General features: G+C 49.3%; 1 protein-coding gene across 1 annotated transcript in view; it reads left to right on the plus strand.

The window, feature by feature from the left end:
* The window catches only part of BMP7 (bone morphogenetic protein 7), an 85,380-nt gene that overhangs the window by 18,772 nt on the left and 42,551 nt on the right, over positions 1 to 24,057 (plus strand). Inside the window, exon 2 of the mRNA XM_043480157.1 lies at positions 14,882 to 15,074. Coding sequence (XP_043336092.1) covers positions 14,882 to 15,074 — 193 coding nt within the window. The remainder of the gene's footprint in view (positions 1 to 14,881; positions 15,075 to 24,057) is intronic.

Consider the following 24,057-nt stretch of genomic DNA (forward strand, 5'->3'; position numbering starts at 1 on the left):
TGTTTTTTCTATGTGGTGTATAGTTGGATTTACACAGGTTATTTGCACATGATTTGACTCAACTCTGCCCTAGGCACAGAAAAATTGGAACCCTAAACTGGTTGCTTCCCAAGTGGCACAGCGGTCAGAAATCTGCCTGCCAATGCAGGAGACTCAAGAGATAGGGATTCAATCCCTGGGTCAGGAAGATCCCCTGGAGAAAGAAATGGCAACCACTCCAGTATTCTTGCCTCAAAAATTCCACGGACAGAGGAACTTGGCAGGCTATAGTCCATAGGGTCACAAAGAGTCAGACACGACTGAGCACACACTCAATATATTGCTTCCATATTTAACAAACTGGTTGCAAAGTCTCCATATAGTGTGCCACAGTGAATATATACAGAAAGTGGGTTGCATGTTGGCATTAATTCAACCAGACCCTCTGTAGCCTTTGGAGAGACCAGTTTCTCTTTAAACTCAAACCTGTAAGTAGGTGCACCTCTCTCCCTGACTTTGAAGACTCTGTGGGATTCTGGCCAGCAGCCGATTGTTTGCTAAAAATAAAAACTACTTTATCACCATCTCCTTAGACTAGTAGCAAAGGTCTTGAAAGTGATCTGAGATGGTCAGCATCATTGTCCCCTGGAAGGAAGCAGAGGCCAGGTAGGGTTTGGGCTGAGTTCTGCTTGTGGGATAGGAGGCTTCTATCTCCCTCTGGGAAGAGGATGAGCAGATCAAGATACTTAAGACATTTTAAGAATCTGTCTGTGTCATTGTTTATGAGCCGAGGGTGGAGAGCTGCTTGGACCCAAGGCCTGCCCATCCTGGTCGAAACCCTGTTTGTATCCTGAAAGCCTGTAAGAACTATTTCCAGTAAGTGGGTTCTGGGCACATGGGTTACTTCTGCTTGTTTCCAAGAGAGATGGAAATGAGAGACCTCTGGTTGGAAGAGACGATCAGGGAGAAAGGATGTAGAGATATTTTCAGAAATTGTTTCTGGGCAGTGTGTGTTTGCTGTGAATAACATTATATGTTACAGAATTCTTTGGTTGCAGACAAAAAATATATCTTCAAACTAGTTTAAGGAGAGTAAAAAGAAAATCGATGCGTGCCTAAGACTTGAGATGACTGATGCTGAAGGTGAAGCTCCAATACTTTGACCATCTGATGCAAAGAGCTGACTCACTAGAAAAGACCTTGATGCTGGAAAAGATTGAGGGCAGGAGGAGAAGGGGGAGACAGAGAATGAGATGGCTCGATAACATCACCGAGGCAATGAACATGAGATTGAGCAAGCTCTGGGAGACAGTGAAGGACAGGGAAGCCTGGTGTGCTGCAGTCCATGGGGTTCCAAAGAGTCAGACTTAGTGACTGAACAATAAGACTTTGGAAAGGACGTAACAGCAACAGGTTCTTAGAGAGTCCAGGGGTTATTCACTCTATGTCCATCATCTCTGCACTGAATAGCTTCCCTGTGACCTCTCTGCCTCACTGTATTCCTCTGGTACCCTGTCTACTGGGAGAAAGATGCCACCCACACCAACTTGTATTTATGGCTCTCTGGCTAGCCACATATTTGCCTTACCAGCTTCCCTAGTGGGTTGGAATGGCCATGAGATGCTGGTCTAACCAATGAGATACAAGAGGAAATCTTCTGGGAGTAGAAAAGGGTGGGAGGTGGTTTTAAAAAATATGTTGCTTCCTGGTGAGTGACAGATAAACAAAGAGAGCACTCTATCCTTATTTTCCTTTTCTTACCTTGAATGTGGTCCTGTAAAGATGGGATGTTTGGAGCCATGGCAGCCATCTTGTGGCCCTTAGGCAACAAGCCTAAGGACATCAACATGCAGACAATGGCAGGGCAAAAAGATAGAAGAAACTTGAGTTCCTGAGGACTCAATTGAGCTACTGCACCCAACTAAAATTCCTGGTTAGGGACTCTTAGACAGCTTGAATTACATGTTCACTCATGAATCAGTCGGGTCTAGAAGGTAGACCATGCTAGATAAATAAAGTTTCTGAGAATTAGCCTTTGGCCCTTTGTGGCCGGATTGGGGAGTTGGAGGCGTGTATACTATCCAATTATTGCTTAGTCATAAAATTAATAATAATCTTAGTAGCTAACATTTGTCAATGGTGCTAAGCACCCTTTATCCTCTTGGCCTATATTGCTTATTTAATTCCCATAAGAGCCATTTCAGGTGGGGGCTATGACTATCCCCCCTATTTTGGAGACTAGAAAACTGAGCACAGAGAAGCATCAGCTGGCCCAGAAAGTGTATTTGAATTTAGGAGTCCAGTTACTTAATCTTGATCCTGAGCTGCACCTCAGGCTTCGAGGATGGGTTTAGAACAAGTGAATAAACAGCTTTGCTGTCGTAGGGTCACAGATTAGGGCAGTAGGATGCCACACAAGCATTTCCCAATTATTTGCTTTGGTAAAATCTTCCATTTCTTTGACTATTGATGCTTCTGAAACCAAGAAGTCTTAAAATTGATGAAGGTGGGGGCTTCCCTGGTGGTCCAGTGGCTGAGACTCCATGTTTCCAATGCAGGGAGCCTAGATTCAATCCCTGGTCAGGAAACTAGATTCCACATGCTGCAACTAAGAGTTCAAATGCCACAACTAAAGATCCTGAGCTGCAACTAAGACTTGGCACAGCCAAATAAAAAAAAATTGATAAACATGTTAGTATCTTTTCCCCAAAGAGTTGGTATGAAATTAATCACACATCTTAAATTAGGGGAACTATGGTGACAAATATTTCTTGAGTAGAACTGGAGATGGATATAGCCAGCTGATACATATTATTAACAAAATTTTATTGAAGTGTAACATGTGTACTGCTGCTGCTGCTGCTAAGTCGCTTCAGTCGTGTCCGACCCTGTGCGACCCCATAGACGGCAGCCCACCAGGCTCCGCGGTCCCTGGGATTCTCCAGGCAAGAGTACTGGAGTGGGTCGCCATTGCCTTCTCCAGTGCATGAAAGTGAAAAGTGAAAGGGAAGTCGCTCAGTCATGTCTGACTCTTTGCGACCCCATGGACTGCAGCCTACCAGGCTCCTCCGTCCATGGGATTTTCAAAGTAGTGGAGTGGGGTGCCATTGCCTTCTCCAAACATGTGTACAGAAGTGCACAAATCTAGAAGAGTTAGGAATTTTCACAAAGTGAGACACTTTCAGACACTCCGGTTTCTGAGTACCAACGCCCAGATGCAAGAAACAGAACGTGACTAGCTGCCAGAAGCCCTGTGGCACCCTCACTCATGGGCAGCTGCTGTCCTATGCTCTAGTGCCATAGACTAGTTTTGCCTGTTTTAAATCTTTATCCATTTGATTGCACAGTAGTCAGTCTTGTCTGACTTTTTGTGATCCCATAGACTGTAACCCGTCAGGCTCCTGTGTCCGTGGGACTGGAGTGGGTTGCCATTCCCTTCTCCAGGGGATCTTCCTGACCCAGGGATCAAACCCAGATCTCCTGCATTGCAGGCAGATTCTTTACCCTCTGAGCCACCAGGGAAGCCCTGTCATACTTCTTAAATCCTATTAATCATTCCCAATGAGTTGGAAAGATAACCCCTATTCAGACCTGATTCCTGTAAACTGGACACTCACATTGGAAATCTGTTTGCAGTTACATTCAACAGAGGACTCACACTGTAATTTCAGAACCATTGTTTGGTTTGATCTCTGATTCTCCCTCACTTACCAGAAATAGTTTCAAGGGACAGCAATGCAGTTTTTAGGATGTTTTGATAGTTCAGCTTGGGAAGGCAAGTTTAGTTTGTTAAAATGTGAGCATGAAATGAATGGTCTTTTTTTTTTTTTTTTAAGATTTTAAAAAATGTGAACCATTTTTAAAGTCGTTATTGAATTTGTTACAATATTGTTTCTGTTTTTTATGTTTTGGTTTTCTGGCCATAAGGCATGTGGGAACTTAGCTCCCTGGCCAGGGATCGAACCCATAACCCCTACACGGGAAGGTGAAGTCTTAACCACTGGACCCCCAGGGAAGTCCTCTGAATGAGGGTTTTGGTTTGCTGGTTCCTGCCAGACTCCGCCTGCTGGTCCCCTGGACTGGCTTCTGCACGTCTCTTGATTGTGCTATTTGCAGAAATGGAAGCCGATGCCTCGATAATGAGAGTTTTGCTCCAAGTATGTGGGGTTTTAGAGAATACTCTTATTTTGAAAGGGAGATGGGAGCCCAGCATGAAGGAAACGCAGAACAATCTCTTCCTTAGCTGCACCTGCACTGCTCAGGCCTAATGAGTTTAGGTTGATGGAACCCAGACCTCAGGAAGGATTATAAATTCTCATTTGATTTGATTTGCCTCTAAAATACCTTAAACCAGCTGTGCCTGCCCAGCTGACCCAGGAGTCTCTGGCTGCTTTGGGGGAAGGTCTGGGCAGGCACCCTCCTGTCCTGGGGGAGGGGGGCGCGGGCTCCCGTGGTTCCTCTCCCGCCCCAGCCGCTCCTGGGGCCTGCTCTAGTCTGGCATGTGTCCCTGCCGTGTCCCGTGATTGCTGGTCTCTGTCTCCTTGCATTCTCACCACGGCCCCATAACTGGGGGCCTCTTTGTGTCCCCATCTTATTGAAGGGGAAGCTAAGCCTCCTGGAGATGGGTTTGCAGGTCCCAAGTCACTGCTGGCAGAACCCAAGTCTGAACCCAAGCTGTCAGGCCCCATCTCAGCCCCAATTCTCTGCTGCTTCTCCAGCTGAGCAAGGCCACGAGGGGCTTTTCTGCCCTCCTAAGGGAGCCCAGCTTTCCTGGTGGCTTAGTGGTAAAGAGTCTGCCTGCCAATGCAGGAGACACAGGAGACACGGGTTCAATCCCTGGGTGGGAAAGATCCCCTGGAGAAGGAAACAGCAACCCACTCCACTATTCTTGTCTGGGAAATCGCATAGACAGAGGAGCCTGGCAGGCTACAGTCCCTGGTGTTGCAAAGAGTCAAACATGACTGAGCGACTGAGGTCGCATGCACGCAAGGGAGCCCAAGGGGAAAATTTCCAAAGATTGTTCACTAAAAGGACTTCCCTGGTGGTCCAGTGGCTAAGACTCTATGCTCCCAATGCAGGGGACCCGGGTTTAATCCCTGGTCAGGAAACTGGAACCCACATGCTACAACTAAAGATCAAAGATCTTGTGTGCTGCAACTAAGATCCAGCACAGCAAATAAATATTTTTTTTAAAAAACTTGTTCACTAAGATACTTGAGAACTTGCCAAGTGTCAGACAAGTGAGTGTGGTGGTTGGAACAGCGGAGAACAACAAGATAGTCACAGTTAACATCGTTCAAGACTTTCCTATGCACCGAGGACTCCTCAGGCGATCTCTATTCTAGAGGTTCTCAAAGTGGGTTCCTTGGACCGGCACCATCAGCATCTCCTGAGAGCCTGTTAGAAATGCAGGCTCTCAAAAAAAAAAAAAAAAGAAATGCAGGTTCTCGGGCCCCACCCCAGATCTCCCATGTTCGAAAGACTGGGAGTCAGTCCAGCAGTCTGTGTTTTAACAAGCTCCCCGGTGTTTCTGGAACACACTGAAGCTTGAGGATCCGTGGTCTGTTTTAATCCTGTGCCAACCTAGTGAAGTCAGGGTTACTCTTCTCGTCCTTGCATTTGACCGATGAAGAGTAACTTGCCCAAGTGCTCCATGGGTGACAGAGCCTGGATTCAAACCCCATCCTGGCTCCACGTTCAAGCCTTGTACGCCCTGTGCCTTCTCCCAGGTCTTACTCTAGGAATCAAAAGCTAGAAGACAGTTAATAAACAGGTCAACAGGCCAATCAATCACAAACGCAGAGCATGAATTCCTAGGAGGGAAATGAACAGGATGGGAGGGGAGGAGGTGTTCAGGGAGGGTGAATGGCCCGCTCAGTGGAGGGGAGGGGATCTCGGTGCCGTGCCCCTGCCCCCGTGCCCCTGCCCCGTGCCCTGAACTTGGTGGGTCTGATGATTATCCAGCCTCAAGTCACTCACCAAGTGACAAGCTCCCAGGTGGCCCTGTGACTGGGGCAGGGTTATCATGCCTGTTTTTCAGACAGAACTGAGATCCTGGGACCCATCTGTGTCCACTCCAGGCCTCTCCCACAGCTGTGGAATTAAGTTCACTCGTGCATGTGTGCTAAGTTGCCTCAGTCATATTTGACTCTTTGCGAGTCTATGGACTGTAGCCCTCCAGGCTCTGCTGTCCATGGGATTCTCCAGGCAAAAATGTTGAAGTGGGTTGCCATGCCCTTCTCCAGGGGAATCTTCCTGACCCAATAATGGAACCCTTGTCTCTTGCATCTTCTGCATTGCAGGCAGATTCTTTACTGCTGAGCCATGGGGGAAGCCCAAGTTCTCCCTACTTCCATGCAATCTCTCACCCTGGGAACTTTCTGAGGAGCAACCTCTGGTGTATCTCTGAGAACATGTATTTGACCCTTATTAGTGATAAGCTCTATATTGTCATGCTGCTATCAGAAGCCAGCTCATTGATGCCACAGAGCCATGCTATCCAATTGAAAGTTCCACCATGATTGAACTTTTCTGTATCTGCTGTCCAGTATGGGTGCCCCTGGGCACACGGGGCTGTTTCAATTTAAACCAATTACTCTGAAAGAAATGTAAACACTGCCACACCAGCCACATTGCAAGTGCCCAGTATATACATGTCATTAGTGGCTACCATACTGAACAGTGAAGGTGTAGAATTCAAGTTTAGGTTGAACCACATATAGGTCAAAATCGATAGAAATTTCCCAACTCTTTATGGTACAACCTAATAGAAGTGAAGATTTTCCTGGTGGCTCAGAGGGTAAAGACTGCGTGCAATGTGGGAGACCTGGGTTCAGTCCCCTGGTTGGGAAGATCCCCTGGAGAAGGGAATGGCAACCCACTCCAGTATTCTTGCCTGGAGAACTCCATGGAGAGTGGAGCCTGGTGGGCTACAGTCCATGGGGTTGCAAAGAGTGGGACAAGACTGAGTAACTGACACACACACACAACAGAAGTGAAAGGGAACTTCAGAACAATTAAATCCTTTCCTTTGTTACAGAGGGAAGAACTGAGACCCACTGAGCCTGAGGTTCCACCTAGACAGATGAGAGCCCAGTTGGGACTGAAACCAAGATTTCATGAGGCTTGTGTGTCTGTTAGCTCCGAGATTCTCAACTCCGTCTGGTTGGCAGTTGGGGCTGGACCATCCCCTGTAGTTCAGAGGATGTTTAGCAATGTCCCTGGCCACTACCTTCAGCTGCCAGTAGCACACACTCCCTAAATTGTTACAGGGGATGAATGGGGGGAAGAAGGCAGGCATTCATTGCCCAATAGCCCTCGGGGAGGGTAAGGGTAAGACAAAATTGCCCCAGGCTGAGAATCACTAGTTTAGTCGAAATAGTAACTAGTTTCCATTCTTTCCCTTCATTTTCAATTAGACAAGGATGGAGAGGGAGTGGAGACCTAGAGATCCCTGAGGGTGGGTTCTCCCCTGGGGAGATGGGGTACTCATGGGGGAAGGGTGTCTGCCTTAGTTTACAGTGGAAAGGTCGATGGAAGCTTATAGCCCTTTTTTCTCTGCAGCTCTACCAGCGTCTGGGGCTTTTTAGGCAAACAACTGGCTTCAGCCCTAGAGATAATTAAACCCATCTTTTCTCCTTCTCTCCACCCCATCCCCTAAACCCTTTGGTCCATTCAATTCACAATGATAACATTGTTTGAGCAACAGTGCACACATGTTGACACCGGAGTGTTTAATCTTGCGGTACAGTAATTCCCTGCCCCACCCCCACCCCACATCTGTGCGGCTGCCACGCTTATGACAAAAAGCCTGGCCGCCAGTGGGCTCGCCTCCGCGCCCCCCGTCCTGGGATGCAGCCCCCGGCATCTAACAAGGAGGCAGTGTCTCTGAAGACCCTCTCGGAGCGCCCGGCGCTGGGGCTCCAGGTGGTCCTATTGGCAGCCAAAGCATTTGGTGGAAAGTTCGAGAGTTGAAGAGGCGGTTCAGGGGAGACAATGCTGCTTGTGTGCCCTCTGCCAGGCGGGGCCCACCCCCTGATTTGGGGGGCTGGGGAGGGATGATGGGGAGACGGGTTAATGCTACCCTACCTTCAAGCTGTCAGCCTCCCTTGGGGTGACTCTGGCATGAGTGAGATTTACAAAGAGGGACCTGAGCAGGATGCAGTCTTCACTCTGAATTTAGCTTTTAAGGAGATTACTGTTGTGATCATGTCATGTGTGTTGAGAGCTTGAAGTATACTTCAGGGAGGTCTTTTTTCTTAATTTTAATTTTTTGGTCATACTGTGCAGCATGAAGGATCTCAGTTTCCCAACCAAAGATCGAACCTGCGCCCCCTGCAACGGAAGCTCAGATTCTTAACCACTGGACTGCCAGGGGAGTCCCAGGGGTGTCTTTTTTTTTTTTTATCGTCTCCATGGCTAAGAGGGTGGCAGTGGTTCCTGGCATGAGGGAGAGAGTGTGGCTGAGTGGGGAAGTATTCAGACCAGCTGTGTGGCCATAGGCAAGCAACGTTACCACTCTGAGCCTCAGTGTCCTCATCTATAAAATGGACACGATGCATGTGCTTACTTCTGAGCAGGGGTTTTATAAGAATTTGAGGAAATGTGTATGTGTGACATGTGATGCATTCAGGCCAGTGGTAGGGCTTTTATACTGGTGACCATCTACCTCCCATCATTAAGACAGCTACTATCAAAACAGATCATCAGAAAATAAGTGTTGGTGAGAAAATGTGGAAAAATTAGAACCCTTGTGTGTTGTTGGTGCCTGCAAGAGTGCTCAATCACTGAGTTGTGTCCTACTCTGCGACCCGTAGACTGTAGCCCACTAGGCTGCTCCGTCCATGGGATTCCTCAGGCAAGAATACTGGAATGGGTTGCCATTTCCTCTTCTGGGGGGATCTTCCTGACTCAGGGATCGAACTGATGTCTCCTATATCTCCTGTGTTGCAGATGGATTCTTTACTGCTGAGCCACGGGGGAAGCCCTGCCTTTTTACCATGATTAAAAATAAAAATTTAAAAATGATGACTCTTACCTAGCTTGGGGTTTGGGTGGGTGTCAGAGTTACAATCCAAGTGATTTTTTATCAGTTTCTCTCCTCTAGCAGGTCATCAGGGCTCTCTCCCTCATATTGGGCAGTCAAGAAATTCTTGTAGAATGAATACAGAGGGGGGTGGGGGCGGCGAGGAGACATCAAAATATTTTTGTGGCAGTGTTTATCCTTTTAGACTTTTATGTGATATTGCTTTTCACTGTGTTTAGGACCCTCTCCTCTCTTCTTGTGTAAGAGCAACAGAGTGTATCAATGCTCATGTTATTAAGAGAGCATTCTCCTATAATGTTCGTTGCTATGCCTGTTCACTCCTGTAGAGCTCCCGATTTATGGTATGCCTCTGGCGGCTTTTTCAAGCTCCTTAATCTTGCCGTGTATATCTTGGAATGAATGAAGAGCCATCATCAAATTTCACATCCTTGAAGCTGTAGAGCCGTAAATCCCTGGTGACAGCAGCATTGGTAACATCAGCTCCAGTGAAGCTGGCATGTGCCAGAGTCTTTGGAATGGATCACATCCCCCTAGGACAGGAAGGAGATGGGGTTGAAAGCATCAGAGTGAAATCAGGTTCGGGGGTAGGGATACTGGGCCAGGGGATCCTAAGCCGTCAGGGGTCTTTGAAAACTCAGCTCTAGTTTCTGGTTATATTGTGGACTTTGGTTCTGCTGGCTCTCAGAGCCTTTTGAAAGGGCTTCAAGGGTCTGCCCCCAGCCCATAACTGGAGCTCTGTGGTCCAGACTGAGCTCCTGCGCGAGGAACAGACTTCTGATGCTGGACTTGCAGTTTTTACTTGGAAAGTATCCCTTTGCTTGTACAGTTCTGCGTCCCCTCTCATAGATGAGTGGCATCTTAGGGAACAGTGAGAGGATCGCATAGTCCGGAAAGTTAACTAAGCTTTTTCTAAAAACCATAAAGTTTTTGGAAGGAGCAGCTGGGCCATTAACTTGATTACTACTGTTTATCAAGTCTTCCTAGCCCTGGCGGGGAGAGCTGCTCAAGGAGGGAATGGAGGCAGCCTTGTATGGGCGGACTGTACCCCCCACCCCAAACCCGCTCCATGATGTAAATGTCTCTCATGTGCAGCTGGCCACAGTCTTTTTGCCTTTTCCGCATGGCTGTCTTGACCATGACCATTGCCTGGGGTCTCTGAGCAGCTGATGACCAAATCCTGTGAATGGTCACCCTGCCCCTGTTATCTGAGTCTGGCCACAGGCTGGTCATCTTATCTTGCCTATCTCTAGTCCTGCTTCTTTCTCTGGACTGAGTTCTTCCCATAGCTGTGTTCTCCATCTCTCATGCAATAAGTGGTCTGAGGCCACTACATTTTTCTCTTGTGTGTGCCTTTCTCCCACAAAATGTGATCCATAAAAGCAATTCAGTAGTCCCCAAATGGACTCTCAAACCTCCAGTCAACTTTCCCACTTGGATTTCCTGCAGGTCACCTCGAGTTTAACCTGTCTGCCTCCCCAGGCGTTTTCTTCCTTCGTGCTTCACCTGTGGGGTTCTTCCTCCCGGTTACATCCACTGCTGGCATTACCGGCCACCAGGCACTCCAGGCTAGCACTCGACGGCCCTTCTCCATGCCCCTTTCTTCAAAATGCTTACCTTTGACCAATCTTTGATTTCTGTGCATTCCCAGTCCTGCTTCAAGGTGTTTACCCCATAGAACTGTGTTCACCAAAAAGCAAGAAGATTCATCCTGGCTCCAACTGTGTTGGTCCCAAAGTGTAAACTACCCAGATGCTTATAGAAAAGTCAGCTGTGGCCTGTCCATACAGTGACATCCAGTACAGCAGCTGAATGAGTGACTTGCTGCTCCATGCAGCCACAAAGCAGGTGGGGTCACACACGGTTGATTGAAGGACACAGATGCAGGTGGGGAAGCCCCAAGTGGGCAAAGTGAGTCTGTGCTGTCAGGTGTTTGCATGGCGGTCACCTTTGGGGACAAGTGAGGGTCTGGTATTAGGGAGGGGCCCTGCGGGGGTGTCTTTGGTGCTAGTCGGTCGTAAATGTGCTGTGTTGTGCTCTGGGGGCATTTGCATTGAGAAAATTCACAGAACTTCATGAACACTTAGGGCCTGTGTGCTTTACTGCGTGTATGCTACTTTTAAAAATTGTTGACTAAGACTAGCAGGGAATTACATGAAGATCAATATATTGAATGGAGTAGACGCATGGAGCCCTACTAGGCGTCAGGCTGTGCGGGACAGTGGGGGTTCAGGACCGAGACAGTTACTGGCCCTGGCCCCAGAGCTGGTCGGGGGGTCAGCTTGTGCTTGTACATTATCCACGTCTGAGGAAAGCAGCTTTCACAGCAGATGGCCACCTGGACACCCCCACTATTACTTGGACATGTTTCTTGCCCGTCCATTTCCAGCTGTGTATATAATTGGGCAGGTTTTGCGGGTGGCTCAGATGGTAAAGAATCTGCCTGCAATGCAGGAGACCCTGGCTGGATCCCTGGGTCGGGAAGATCCCCTGGAGGAGAAAATGGCAACCCACTCCAGTATTCTTGCCTGGAGAATCCCATGGACAGAGGAGTCTGGGGAGCTCCAGTCCATGGGGGTCACAAAGAGTTGGACATGACTGAGTGACTAAAGCTATACTATATATAATTGGGCTTGGTTGTTTTTGCTCAGAACTGCCTTGGTTGCAAAGGACAGCCACCTGACTCTAATTAATTTACAAGGGTCCTGTTGGAAGGATCTTCATGGGCTCACAAATTAGAAGGACTGAAACCCTGAACTTCAGGAAGCGTGGGGACCACCAGGCCAGGGAATTGAACCTGGAAGACATCCCCCTCAATTCTGAGCTCTGTCCTCCCCATCCAGAATCTTCTTTCTCACAAACCAGCTTTCTCTGTGGGGCAGTGTTGATGAGTGTCTGCCCAGGACATTGCATCCTTAGAGTTCAAGGCAGAGAAAACAAACAGGACTCTTTCCCACCAGGTACCAGTAAATAAAAGAAATCCTGTGTTTGGCCCAATGAAGGGCTCGTTCTCTCCCATCCCCCAACTCTGGAGAAGGGGGTCATGGGACAAGATGGCGGCTCCCTTGGGAGCATGTGGCTTGATTGGAAGAGCCATGATGAGGCTCTCCAAGAGAAAGAGATGGTGTGGATGTGGCACCTTCCGGTGATATCACAGTGAGTTGTGTCCCGGCATGAAATGATCCTCTAGGGAGCAGGAGAAATACTGTATCTTCTATATTTTTTCTCATGTGTATAAGGATGTCTACACATCCTATCCCTTCTTCAGTGGATCTTCCTGACCCAGGGATTGAACCAGGGTCTCCTGCATTGCAGGCGGATTCTTTACCAACTGAACTATGAGGAAAGTCCCATAAGGATGCATGGTATCTGTTTATCTTTGTGTATTATTATGTATTGACGATGCATATTGTATTGGTGTGCTTATGTATTGACGATGTATTGGTGTGCTTGGTCACTCAGTTGTGTCTGACTTTTTGTGACCCCATGGATTGTAGCCCGCCAGGCTCCTCTGTCCATGGGATTCTCCAGGCAAGAATACTGGAGTGGGTTGCCATGCCCTCCTCCAGGGGATCTTCTCGATCCAGGGATCAAACCCAGGTCTCCCACATTGCAGATGGATTCTTTAGAGCCAACAGGGAAGCCCATAGTATGTGTATATCAGGGTGTGCATACCCCTAATTTTTAGCATGTTAAATATTGTTCTATTCTGAATACTTCCACTTAGGTACCTTGTAAATGTTTGCTGCCCTCTGCAAGTCAGCAACATGAGCTGCATTTGGTTATCATAATCCACTTGTGCAGAGGACACTAATTTAGCGAGGGGCACACTTGTATGTTTTGTGTGACTGTAAATGGGAGGAGAAACCCCAGATGCTAAGAGGTGGTACCCCAGATGCTGAGAGGAGGCACCTCAGATGCTGAGAGGAGGCACCCCAGATGCTGAGATGAGACATCCCAGATGCTGAGAGGAGGAACCCCAGATGCTGAAAGGAAGCAAGACACTCCTGAGTGACGCCTGGGGATCAGGCTTGACCTGAATGTGGGGCAGAGGTCTTGGCTGACATGGCAGAAGATCGAGAGAGGAGACACCCAGCTGAAGGGCCTCCTTTTCTTCTACCCTTTATTGATACCCACCAGCTCAGAATTTCCCCTTCCAGGGCCAATTTTGGGGTAATTATTTCAGGCTTTTATCAAAGGACAGTATAATTAATTGGCTTTGGGGACCATCATGAGGCTGGTTACTGTCAGGATGGTTTTTCCATAATCCACTTTTTTTGGATTTATCTTTTGGTCTCAGGGATTTGGATCCTTTTAATCTTTTGAAGGTGAAAGTTCTATATTCACGTGTGTGAGCTCTCTGAGTCAGTGGTGTTTTGGAATACAAGGGGCTGTGGGAGAAAAAAAAAACTGGATTCCTAGGTTCTGGGTTTCCTTAGGTAGCTTTTCTCAATGGACTCAGGGACATATCAACTCTGGACATTTATTTTAACTCAAGTCTTGGGTCATCAACTACAGTGATTTAACAACAGAGTGTGAAGACACAATTTCCTCCCTAAAAGTACGATTTTCTCCCTAACAGTTTCTCCCGCCCTAACAGTTTAGTGGTGACTGTTAAACTGTCTTGATCCCTGAGGTTGATATTGTGTCGATTTCACACTGTGGAGTGGTTTCTATATAAAATGGAAAGCTTGAGAAGATAATATTTGGGATTTGGTTTGAACTTTGAATTAGTCACTGCTCTTCTTTTAAGAAATGACTATTCTGACTTTGATAAATCACCAGATTCTGTGGGTTTCAGGAAGAATAGAATAATGTTCATGCCTCTCATTATCTTAAAATAATTCATGAAAGAAATTCTCTTAGAAAGTCATCCCAAGGATCCTAAAGAAGTTTAGTTGGACAATTTATTCATTTATCTTTTTAAAAAAGAAGGCTTATAACCCTGGTATCTTAACTGTCTTAGCAGTTAAAATACATTTTGTTTTGAACATTAAAAAAGTATATACACCTGCTGCAGCAAACTGTATTTGTGATTCTATGTCTATGTTTTCTTACTTCATTGCCTGTGACTTTAGTGATTGTACCTGTGTTAATATAATGCTTATTCAAACATTTCTTTTCCATTTGATCTATTGTAATTTTTTTCAAATAACGCTATCCTAACTGAACCATGTAAATACTTGCATGCACATTTTATTTCTTTTATGGTGATTGTTTCTCTCAAAGCTCATTTGAGAGGCTCTGTAACTACGACAAATGCAGTTATTTTCCATTTGCCTGGCTCTGTCCTAAATGCCGCCTCCTGTGATCTTCCCTATGAGAAAAGGCCAGTGTTAACCCTGGAGGAAGGGGTACACACAGTGGTCAAGTAACTTGGCTAAGATCTCAATAGGCACAACTAATATTTGGACTCAGGCCACCTGGCTCCTGGGAGTATAAAGGTTAAGAGTGTGGGTTTCAGAGTTCAGCTACTCACCTAACTTGTGACCTTGGGCAAGTTACCTGGCCTCCTTGAGCCTCAGTTTCCTCATCTGTAAAATGGGGCTAAATCCTGCCTCCATGTTCTATCATGTGATGGCCAAGAGTGCTCAGTGTGAGACCCATCACAGAGCACACGATGGGCAAACATATATTATTGTACTTCTGGTTTCTTCAGCTGTCTTCATTTGAAAACTGGGGGTCCACACCCCCATTCTCAGCTTGGCCTGGCCTGGAACAGGCAGTCATCACTGGGGGTTGCCGGTTATGGGCAGGTCTCTATCAAGCATAGGCATGATGCTTGGACTCTGAGCTGGAGAGTGAAACCCAGTCACTAATGAGCTCTTGGTGCCCATGTGTGTTTCCTTCCCTTCCCAGTGGAACATGACAAAGAGTTCTTCCACCCGCGCTACCACCACCGGGAGTTCCGGTTTGATCTCTCCAAGATCCCAGAAGGGGAGGCCGTGACTGCAGCTGAGTTCCGCATTTACAAGGACTACATCCGGGAACACTTCCACAATGAGACATTCCGGATCAGTGTCTACCAGGTGTTGCAAGAGCACTTGGGCAGGTGGGTACCATCCCGGGGCCTGGGCGGGGTCCTGAGCTCCTCCTGAGAGGAGGCACGGGCTGTCGTGGCTACTTCCCATGTTATTCTTGCTGTTGTTCAATCGCTCAGTTGTGTCTGACTCTTTGCGACTCCATGGCCTGGAGCACATCAGGCTTCTCTGTCCTTTACTATCTCCTGGAGATTGCTCAAACTCATATCCGTTGAGTTGGTGATGCCATCCAACCATCTTGTCCTCTCTTGCCCCCTTCTCCTCCTGCCCTTGATCTCTCCCAGCATCAAGGTCTTTTCTAATGAGTCGACTCTTCACATCAGGTGGCCAAAGTATTAGAGCTTCAGCATCAGTTCTTCCAATGAATATTCAGGATTGATTTCCTTTAGGATTGACTGGGGGAGCACCAACCACATGCCAGGCTATGTATCTTTTTTAGAGAAAGTGTATGGTGTAGGTTGGGCATCCCTGGTAGCTCAGTGGTAAAGAATCCACCTGCCAATGCAGGAGACATGGGTTCAGTCTGTGGGTCAGGAAGATCCCCTGGAGAAGTAAATGGCAACCCACTCCAGTGTTCTTGCCTGGGAAATCCCATGGACAGAGGAGCCTGGCGGGCTACAGTCTACGGGATTACAAAGAATCAGACACGACTTAGTGACTAAACAACAACAATGGTGTATGTCGCCATTTCTTAAAACTATCACCATCAGCAGGTTGCATTAGGAATAGGGACAGCCAGGGGAGCCTGGGGTTGTGTGGCCCCCTACGGATATTTATGGATCGTCTGGGTCAGTGTGTCTTTAGGGGGATGAAGAAGAGGAAGAAGCATTTTTGACAGTCTGCCTATCTCCCACGCATCACTGAAACCCAACACGTGATGTAAGGCCACCAATGAAAGTGGCTGTTTGTAATGAAATGTTTAGGGGATAAAAATCCACAAATGAAAAATAAACAGGCAGAGAACTCTTAGCCTTCCAAGAATCTTGAGGTCAGGAACCGGAAGCTTCTGTTGAAAGACTTTAATTTCTTGAGACCTTTTAGTTTTGTTTCAAAGTCCTCCAAGGGGTGAGAAGGCTAAGAGAATGAGCTGGAACATTCCCCTAACAGGGACATTCTGAAGTCCGGAGGTGGACGCGACCTAGGTTGTGCTACCCAGTGGCTGAGTGTTTGGACATCTTGGGATGTCAGACCTCTCCCTCCCTACCACTCATCATAACTAATGGAAGGAAGACAGTGTGGGTGCCTCCCTTCTGCTGGACTGTCCTGGCCTCTTCAGTGGGAAAGGGAACCCGTTAGCACATTTGACTTGGCAAGCATTCTCACTTGGGGGGTCACCTTAAATACTAGAAAGCCAAGTTTTTCTTGAGTGTTTCCTGTGTTTTGCCTTAGTTAACTGTCTCTGACCCCAGTTTCTTGAGTTCTTTCAAATCAGCAAGTATATTTGTGCATTTAAATATTTTTACAAATGGTATCTCATCATGTAGTGTCTCCTGCACCTACATCTATCACTAAACCTTGATGATCTTGACCGTGAAACTTGTCAATCCTTCCACACCACTACCCAGGGGTATCCTTGTTCTTATCATCACCATGCATCTCCCATCGTGCAGGTTGTGCTAGAAGGTATTTAGCCAATTGCCTGTGCGCACATGCTGAGCTCTCAATTTTTATGAATTATAAACAGCGTGGCCTGTGTGGCCGACACTTGCCTATCAGTCAGATACAGTTCTAGAGACAGAATTGTGGGGTCGAGGGCCCACATGTCAGTAACTCTGATAGATTTGGCTGAACTGTTCTCTTTGGAGGTTATGTCAGTTTATACTCCCACCAGCCACACAGAGGAAGCCTGTGGCACTGTGGACTCCTGAACATGGTCTTATCAAACCGTTCTGATCTTTGTCAGTCTGTTTGATGGGTGGCAAATGGCATCTCAGTGTGGACTATATCTGCATTTTATCCCCACTTGTCTGCACTTTCCTGTACTGCCTCCCTGCTGGAGAGAATGACAGACCCTTCCAGCAGGGAGGGAATGTGGGTGTGGTTCCAGGCAGGCAGCGACAGCCTTGGCAGTCACCTCCAAACCTTGCTGAAGGCCCTCAGAGGCCCCAGTTAACCCTGGCAGGCCGGACCCCAGCTCCCAGACCCAATTACAACAAGAAGCATTGAGTTCATTCCCCAAGGGTGACATATGTTTGCTCTGTACTCTCACAAAGCCTCTGGGGCTCTTGAACAAGAGCATATGTTTGACCTTTTTTTTTTTTTTAATGAAGGCTGATGTACTGGGGCAAGGCAGGTACCCAGAGGCTATTGGTTAGTGGCATTCTATCAGTCCATTTGTGCAAACCTCGAGCCCAGCTCATGCTCTGGGCTTTCTGGCAGGCTCCCCAAACCTGCCTCAGAAACCTCCATCAAGAGGTTTAACCTCAGGAATGTGGCTGCCCCAACTGGGTTTGGCTGAGCAGGACTGAAAGGGTTGATTGGTGTCGCCTGGGTGGCTCTTCCTCCAAGATCTACAGGCAGGAATGTGCTCCCCCTCCCTGGCCGGGTCGTTGGGGTCAGCTGGGATGCTGCTGATGTGGGTGGAGCTTGTTTCAGGACTGGAGCGTCCTCAGGCACTGCCCCTGACGTGAGGAGCACCCCAACTAGCACCCCAAGCACCTGCGGTGCTTGCTCCCTCCGGTCCACGTGCTGGGAAGAGCAGCAGAGACTCAGTGATGGTGAGACGGGGAGGGTGGGCACGAGCTTCCCCCGCAGGACACAGAGGCCACTGCATTTGGAGAGATCCATGGGAGCCCACCCACTCGCTTATTCAACCACCGCTATTAAACCACTGGGATAAACCAGCCCAGCTCATGGGGGCAGGGACCTACCTTGTCTCAAAGCTGGGCAATTTTTTATTTTCGATTTTTTTTTTTTTTAATGTGGATGGTGGTATTTTTTTTTAAGTCTTTATTGAACTTGTTACAATATTGCTTCTGTTTTATGTTTTGTTTTGTTTGGGCCATGAGTCATGTGGGATCTTAAGTCCCAGAGCAGGGACTGAACTGTCACCCTCTGCATTGGAAGGCAAAGTCTTACCCACTGGACCACCAGGGAAGTCCCTGTCGGGCATTTTTAAATGCCCTCACAAAGTGCCACACATGGGGTGGCCGGGAACAATAGAAATGTGCTCTCTCACAGAGCTGGGGGCCGGAAGTCTGAACTCCGGGTGGCAGCAGGGCCGTGCTCCCCCTAACATCTGCAGGAACGGATCCTTCCTTCCTCTTCCAGCTTCTGGAAGAGGCTGGCCATTGACTGCGTCCCTGGCTCTCAGCCGCGTTGCTCTGGTCTTGCCTCTGTTGTCACATGGCTCTGCGTGCCCTCTGTGTGCCTCTCCCTCTCTGATAAAGAGACCAGTCATATTGGCTGAGGGGCTGCCCTGCTTCAGCATGGCTTCATTACTTACCTAATTACATTCATAAAGACCCTAATTCCAAAGAAGGCCCCAATCAGAGGTCCCCGCAGTAGGACTGGTGTGTATGTTTGTAGGAGATACAGTTCCATCCGTAATGGGGTGAAGAAGATGGGCATTCAGCAAGTTAGCAAATAAGTAGACCCACTGGCCTGATAAGACGATTAGTGTTCCTAGACGGCTTGTTGAGCTGGGGATGTTTGAATGACTAGAAGGGTCTGAAATGGGGTGAGGAAAGGGTGTCTTAGGGAACTGTAGGGGCCACTGTCCTGAGGTGGAGACAAGCAAGCGTGGGTTGTTGGAAGGACAGAAGGGAGGCAATGATGCCAGGGTGGGGCGGGCCACCAGGTCCTCGCTTAGATGAAACACAAGCCTTTGGCTTCCACAGTGGTTGCTGGCAGCTCCTCGTCTTTCTGCCTGTGTCAACCTGCTGTCTTCGTGGGCACCTGGTTCTGTCGTAGTTTGAAGTGGCCACCTCCTCACCCCTGCCTGAGATCTGTGGGGTTAATCCGGAGGCCCAGGAAAGAGAGAAGGCCTGAGTTCCTGTGGTTGGAAAAGGAATGGGCAGGACAGCTGTCAGTGACTCGGTGGCCAGCGTGGCAGGTCATCTTGATGAGCAGCTTAGCCATAGGCCATCTCTGGGGATGCTCAGCCCAGCGCTGGGTTCCTGCCTCAGAGGCCTTTGGGCTTTGCTGGGAGACCGAGTTCCCTATCAGCAAGTGCTTGAGCACCTGCTATGTGTTGGGCACTGGTGGATGTGACCGGACCCCAGTCCCTGCCCCTCAAGGAGGTGACATTCAAACAGAGGAGGCAACATAGGATGATGCAGCAGATACAAAGTATAATGTAAAGCATGGAGTGGAAAGAGGCAGCCAGTGGGCAGGAGGGGCTGCTTGCTTTGGACTTCCAAACTTCTTATCCATAGTACTTGAAAGAAAGAAGCAAGGCCCTCATTCTCCAAAAGATAAAAGGTTAAAAATTGTTTTCCAAAAAAATTATTGATTTTTTTTTCTGAGTGGGTTTTGTTTTTGAATCCAGAATCAAAACAATTCTATGACCTAATTCCCCAGGTGGGAAAGCCCAGCTCTTTAAAGTATAGATTTGGGACTTCCCTGGCAGTCCAGTGGTTAAGACTGTGCTTCCACTGCAGGCAGCATGGGTTCCAGCCCTGATTGGGGAACTAAGATCCTGCATGCTGCAAGGCATGGCCAAACAAACAAACAAAAACTAAAAACAACAACCAGAGTATAGATTCAAATCCTGACACTCTGTATCAGCATGGCCTTGGGAAGTAGTAACCCCTCAGAGGCTCAGCTTCCTCCTCTGTACAATGGGGATGATAACTGAACCTACCTCCCAGGGTTGTGGTGAGGATAAAGGGAGCTGACAAATTTACTCTGAACATAGTAAGGTAAGTGCTCAGTGAAGGTTTAACAGATATTAGAAGCATCACCATCACTGTCACCATCCTCACCACCATCGCCACTACCACCCTCACCACCTTCACCACTACCATCCTCACGACCATCACCATCCTCACCACCCTCATCATCTTCACCATCAACACCACTACCATCATCACCACCATCGCCACCATCACCATCCTCACCACCTTCATAATCCTCACCACCATCACCACTACCATCCTCACCACCATCACCATCCTCACCACCCTCATCATCTTCACCATCACCACTACCATCATCACCACCATCACCGTCACCATCCTCACCATCCTCACCACCTTCATAATCCTCACCACCATCACCACTACCATCCTCACCACCGTCACCACCATCACCACTACCACCCTCACCACCATCATCACTACCGTCATCACCTTCATTGCCGGGAATGCAGAGGCCTGCTTAGGAAAGCGAAGGACTCCGGGTTTTGGGGGTGGGACTGCCTTTTTCCTCTATGCTAAATCCCTTAACTCTGCAGTATCTGATGGGGATGAAGGCCTGAGCTTGCTTGGAGGTGGAGCCCTCGTTTGCTTTTCCCCAACCTGGGTCGTGCATCCTCTTCAAGCTGAAGGCCTTTGACTGATCTGACCCTGAGAGAAGCCCTGTTCCCGCTGCCCGCCGCCTCACGGTGTAGCTGCCTGCTCCCTCTGCTAAGGGAGTCGTGGCCTCCCTGACACAGACCGCCCAGCTGCGCGGAGCTTGGAGCTGGGACATCTGGCGAGGCTCTGCCTGAGCTCCAGGAAAGCCCTCGGGGTGCTGGGGATTAGCCGGCTTTGGGTCGGCCTCAGCATCTCTCCCCCTGTGGCAGCCACTTTCCACAGAGTCCTCTTGATCTCTTGGAATCCAGATTAAATTCCGATAATGAGCCGAGCTGGAGGCCTTCCATGGCCCTCGGGCTCAGCTTGCAGCTGGAGAAGCATGTTGGGGCCGCCCTTGGCCTGCTGTAGGGGGAGTGGGGGCAGAGAAGCAGGTCTGGGGAAGGTGGCCTTGGCTTCAGTGGCCTTGCTGGGGAAGAGGTGTGGCGGGAGGTGCTAAGGGATTAGAGTCTTGCCCTCCTTTTCTGAACCCTGGACCAGGGGCTGAGCAGTGGGGCTCGGCTTTCAGGAGCTGGTCCCACTTCTCTCCCTTTTGGCTCTAGCTTTGGTTCCAACTCAGGGTGAAGGTGTTGGTCCCGAAAGCTCACGGGTTTCATTTGTGGAACTTGGACGTTTTCCAGCCTCCCCCGTCCCCTCCCCTCCCCTCTCCTTGTGGGTCCACACTTTGTCCCTGCAGCACTGCCCCACCTGTAGGAGATGCAGCTGGCCAGTGAGACACCATGGGGGCAGCCGGCCAGCAGAATCCCCTCATGGGGACTCCGTCACTGCCAAAGTCAAGATGAAACTGGCAGCTGGATAAAAAACGTCCCTCGGTGTGTCTCAGGGACTTTGGCTGCCAGGAGGGTGACCTCAGAGGGACACGGTTAAAATGCAGGTTCCAAGTCAGATGGCTGGGGTGCGGCCTGAGCTTCTGTGTGTCTGACAAGCTCCCAGGGGAAGCGATGCACAGAACTGGGAGAGGAACTGCTGGGGGAGAGGACGTCCCACTGTTTGGGGGGTGGGGGTGGGCGGAACACTGCAGTCTCCATGCCCCGGGGCAGCCCCAGGGCGCTGGGTCATCAGACCCTTCCCAAGTCTGTCCTGTCAGGACTTGGTAAGGAGACTGCTTCTTATCTGACTTCAGTCACTGTGAGCAGTGGACAGAGGGACACGGTCGCATTGCAGGGCACTTCACCTTCATTGAGGACCTTGGAGATGACCCCGCAGAGACTTGATATCCCCATTTCCCAGGTGTAGCGACTGGCTTAGAGAGGGGAGGTTATTTACCTGAGACCCCACAGCTCCAACAGGGCAGACCTGGGACTCAGCCTCAGGTCTCTTGGATTCCAGGGCTCATGTTCTTGGTCACAGCAGCACCCTGGAGGAAAGAGGCTCAAACAGGGTGACTCCAAGTTCCTGGCTGTGGTCCTGACCCTTGGCTGTTCATTAGAATCACCTGCATAACCAGGCCTCCCAGGCGGCAGTGGTAAAGAATCCACCTACCGATGCAGGTGACGCAGGTTCGATCCCTGGGTCAGGCAGATCCCCTGGAGGAGGAAATGGCAACTCAATCCAGTATTTTTGCCTGGAAAATTGCATGGAGAGAGGAGCCCTGTTCATGGGGGTCGCGAAGTATGTGCATACTCAGTCATGTGCTGAGTATGCACAATAGCAATAGCCGTAACCTGACTCTGGCTACAGTGGGGTTTGGGGTGCAGCTGGGCGTCAGGATTTTTTAAATTCCCAGGTGGTTCACTGGGTAGCCCAAGCTGAGAACAGTTGTCTGAGCTCTCTCTTCTCCCTCTTCTATGGGCTGTCACACATGCCCAGGAGAGCAAGCGGGAGAGACTCCAGGCCCCCAGACTCGTCCTCTTGGCTTGGTCTCTCAGAGAAGACTGTCTCCCTCCCATAGGACTGAGCCCGAGTGTGGCCCAGGCCCTGATTGACAGCTCAGTGGCACAAGGGCAGGGGCAGGCTGAGTGGAGAGGTCCTGTCGGGCGCTGGTTGTAGAGGCTTCCAGGAGCTCCTGAAGTTTTCTTGCTCCCACAGAGGGCCTACGTGCCTGGTTCTGCGTCTCCTGGCTCTCACCTCGCACCACAGCACCTCCGCCCCAGGGCGTGAGCTCTGGTTTTGAGCTATTTTCTTGGGAGTTGCTGGTTCAGCTCCCCAGAGGGCAAAGAGGGAGCACTGGCTATCCAGGCATGGCTGGAATGTCCTAGAAAGTCAGGGGACAGTGGCCTGGTCCAGGGCACCCAGGCACTCCTGGCCGCCTTTCTCCAGGCCCCCCTCCGAATCCCTGCACAGAGCAGCTTCAGCAGGACCCAGGGGCCCTCGGAGTCTACTCACGTGCCTAAAGGGATTGTGCTGGAAAAAACCTGCATCCAGCAGTCCCCCTGCTGAGTGGACACCAAGCTGGGTCCGGCTGAAGTTGTGCTGGTCAATCGCAGTTGGCCTGCCTTGCTCTGCAGCCCGGGACCACTTGTCTGTTGGCCCTCTGTCATGTGGGCTAGGGCAAATGTGGGCCTTGATGCCTTTTAAAACCTTTGTGTCTTCCATTTCCTTTTGTAACTCATCCCCAAACTGGCTTCACAGGGGAAGACACAAGTCAGTGGTGGCAAATTCTTTGCGTCGAGTGCTTCCAAGTTGCCCGCACCCTCTCTTAAGTCCTCACGACATCCTCAAGACATCTTATTCTCCCATTTTGTGGATGGGGTCACTGGGGCACAGAGAGGTCAGATGACCTTCCCGAGGCCACACACTAAATGTGGAATTCAAAACCAGGCATCTAGTAAAATTTCACGTGCTAGGTCCACCCCCTCCCCCCGACGTCCTCCACCCCCCCCCACCCTCCCCAGAATTATGATGTAACAAGTCTGAGTATCCCCAGAGTGGACTTGTTCCCTGTTCTTTCCGGCTTCTTTGAGGATCTGAGGGACCTTGTGGGAATCCTGTCATCCGTTCAGTGTGGGTGGAGACTCCTGCTCTGCCTCCTCTCCCAGGACGATGCTTTGCTGGTGTGGGATTCCCCAGAGTGAGCAGGTGGCAGCTGAGACACCTTTCTGGGAGAGGAGATTACAGATAGAGATGCTGAGGAAACTTTATAAGGAGTTGCTTCTCTGCCCTGTTCCTGTCACTGCATGGATTGAATGCTTAATGAATGCGAAGGTCAAGGTGATCAAGTGTCCCATGAGGCAGCCCTTTGCAGACCCACCTCATAGAAAGGGCTGCTTCTTTACATCTTGTTCGTTTGGCCGATGTCTTCTGAATTCGCGATGTAATCTGCACGCTCCGGTTTGGCTAACACCTCTCGGAACTGAGGGAAGAGTTGTCTGTCTTTGCCCGACGGTGACGATGACAAAGCTGATTGCTCAGAGCTCTCAGTGTGCTGTCACTGTCCTCCCATCCCAAGCCCTCGAGGGAGGTACCACCATTCACCCCATTTTGCAGGCAAGGAAACTGAGGCACAGAAGTAGGTTAGGGATTAAGGAAAGGACGTTTGTAT

Source organism: Cervus canadensis, chromosome 10 (assembly GCF_019320065.1).
Source record: "Cervus canadensis isolate Bull #8, Minnesota chromosome 10, ASM1932006v1, whole genome shotgun sequence".
In the NCBI taxonomy this organism is placed as follows: domain Eukaryota; kingdom Metazoa; phylum Chordata; class Mammalia; order Artiodactyla; family Cervidae; genus Cervus; species Cervus canadensis.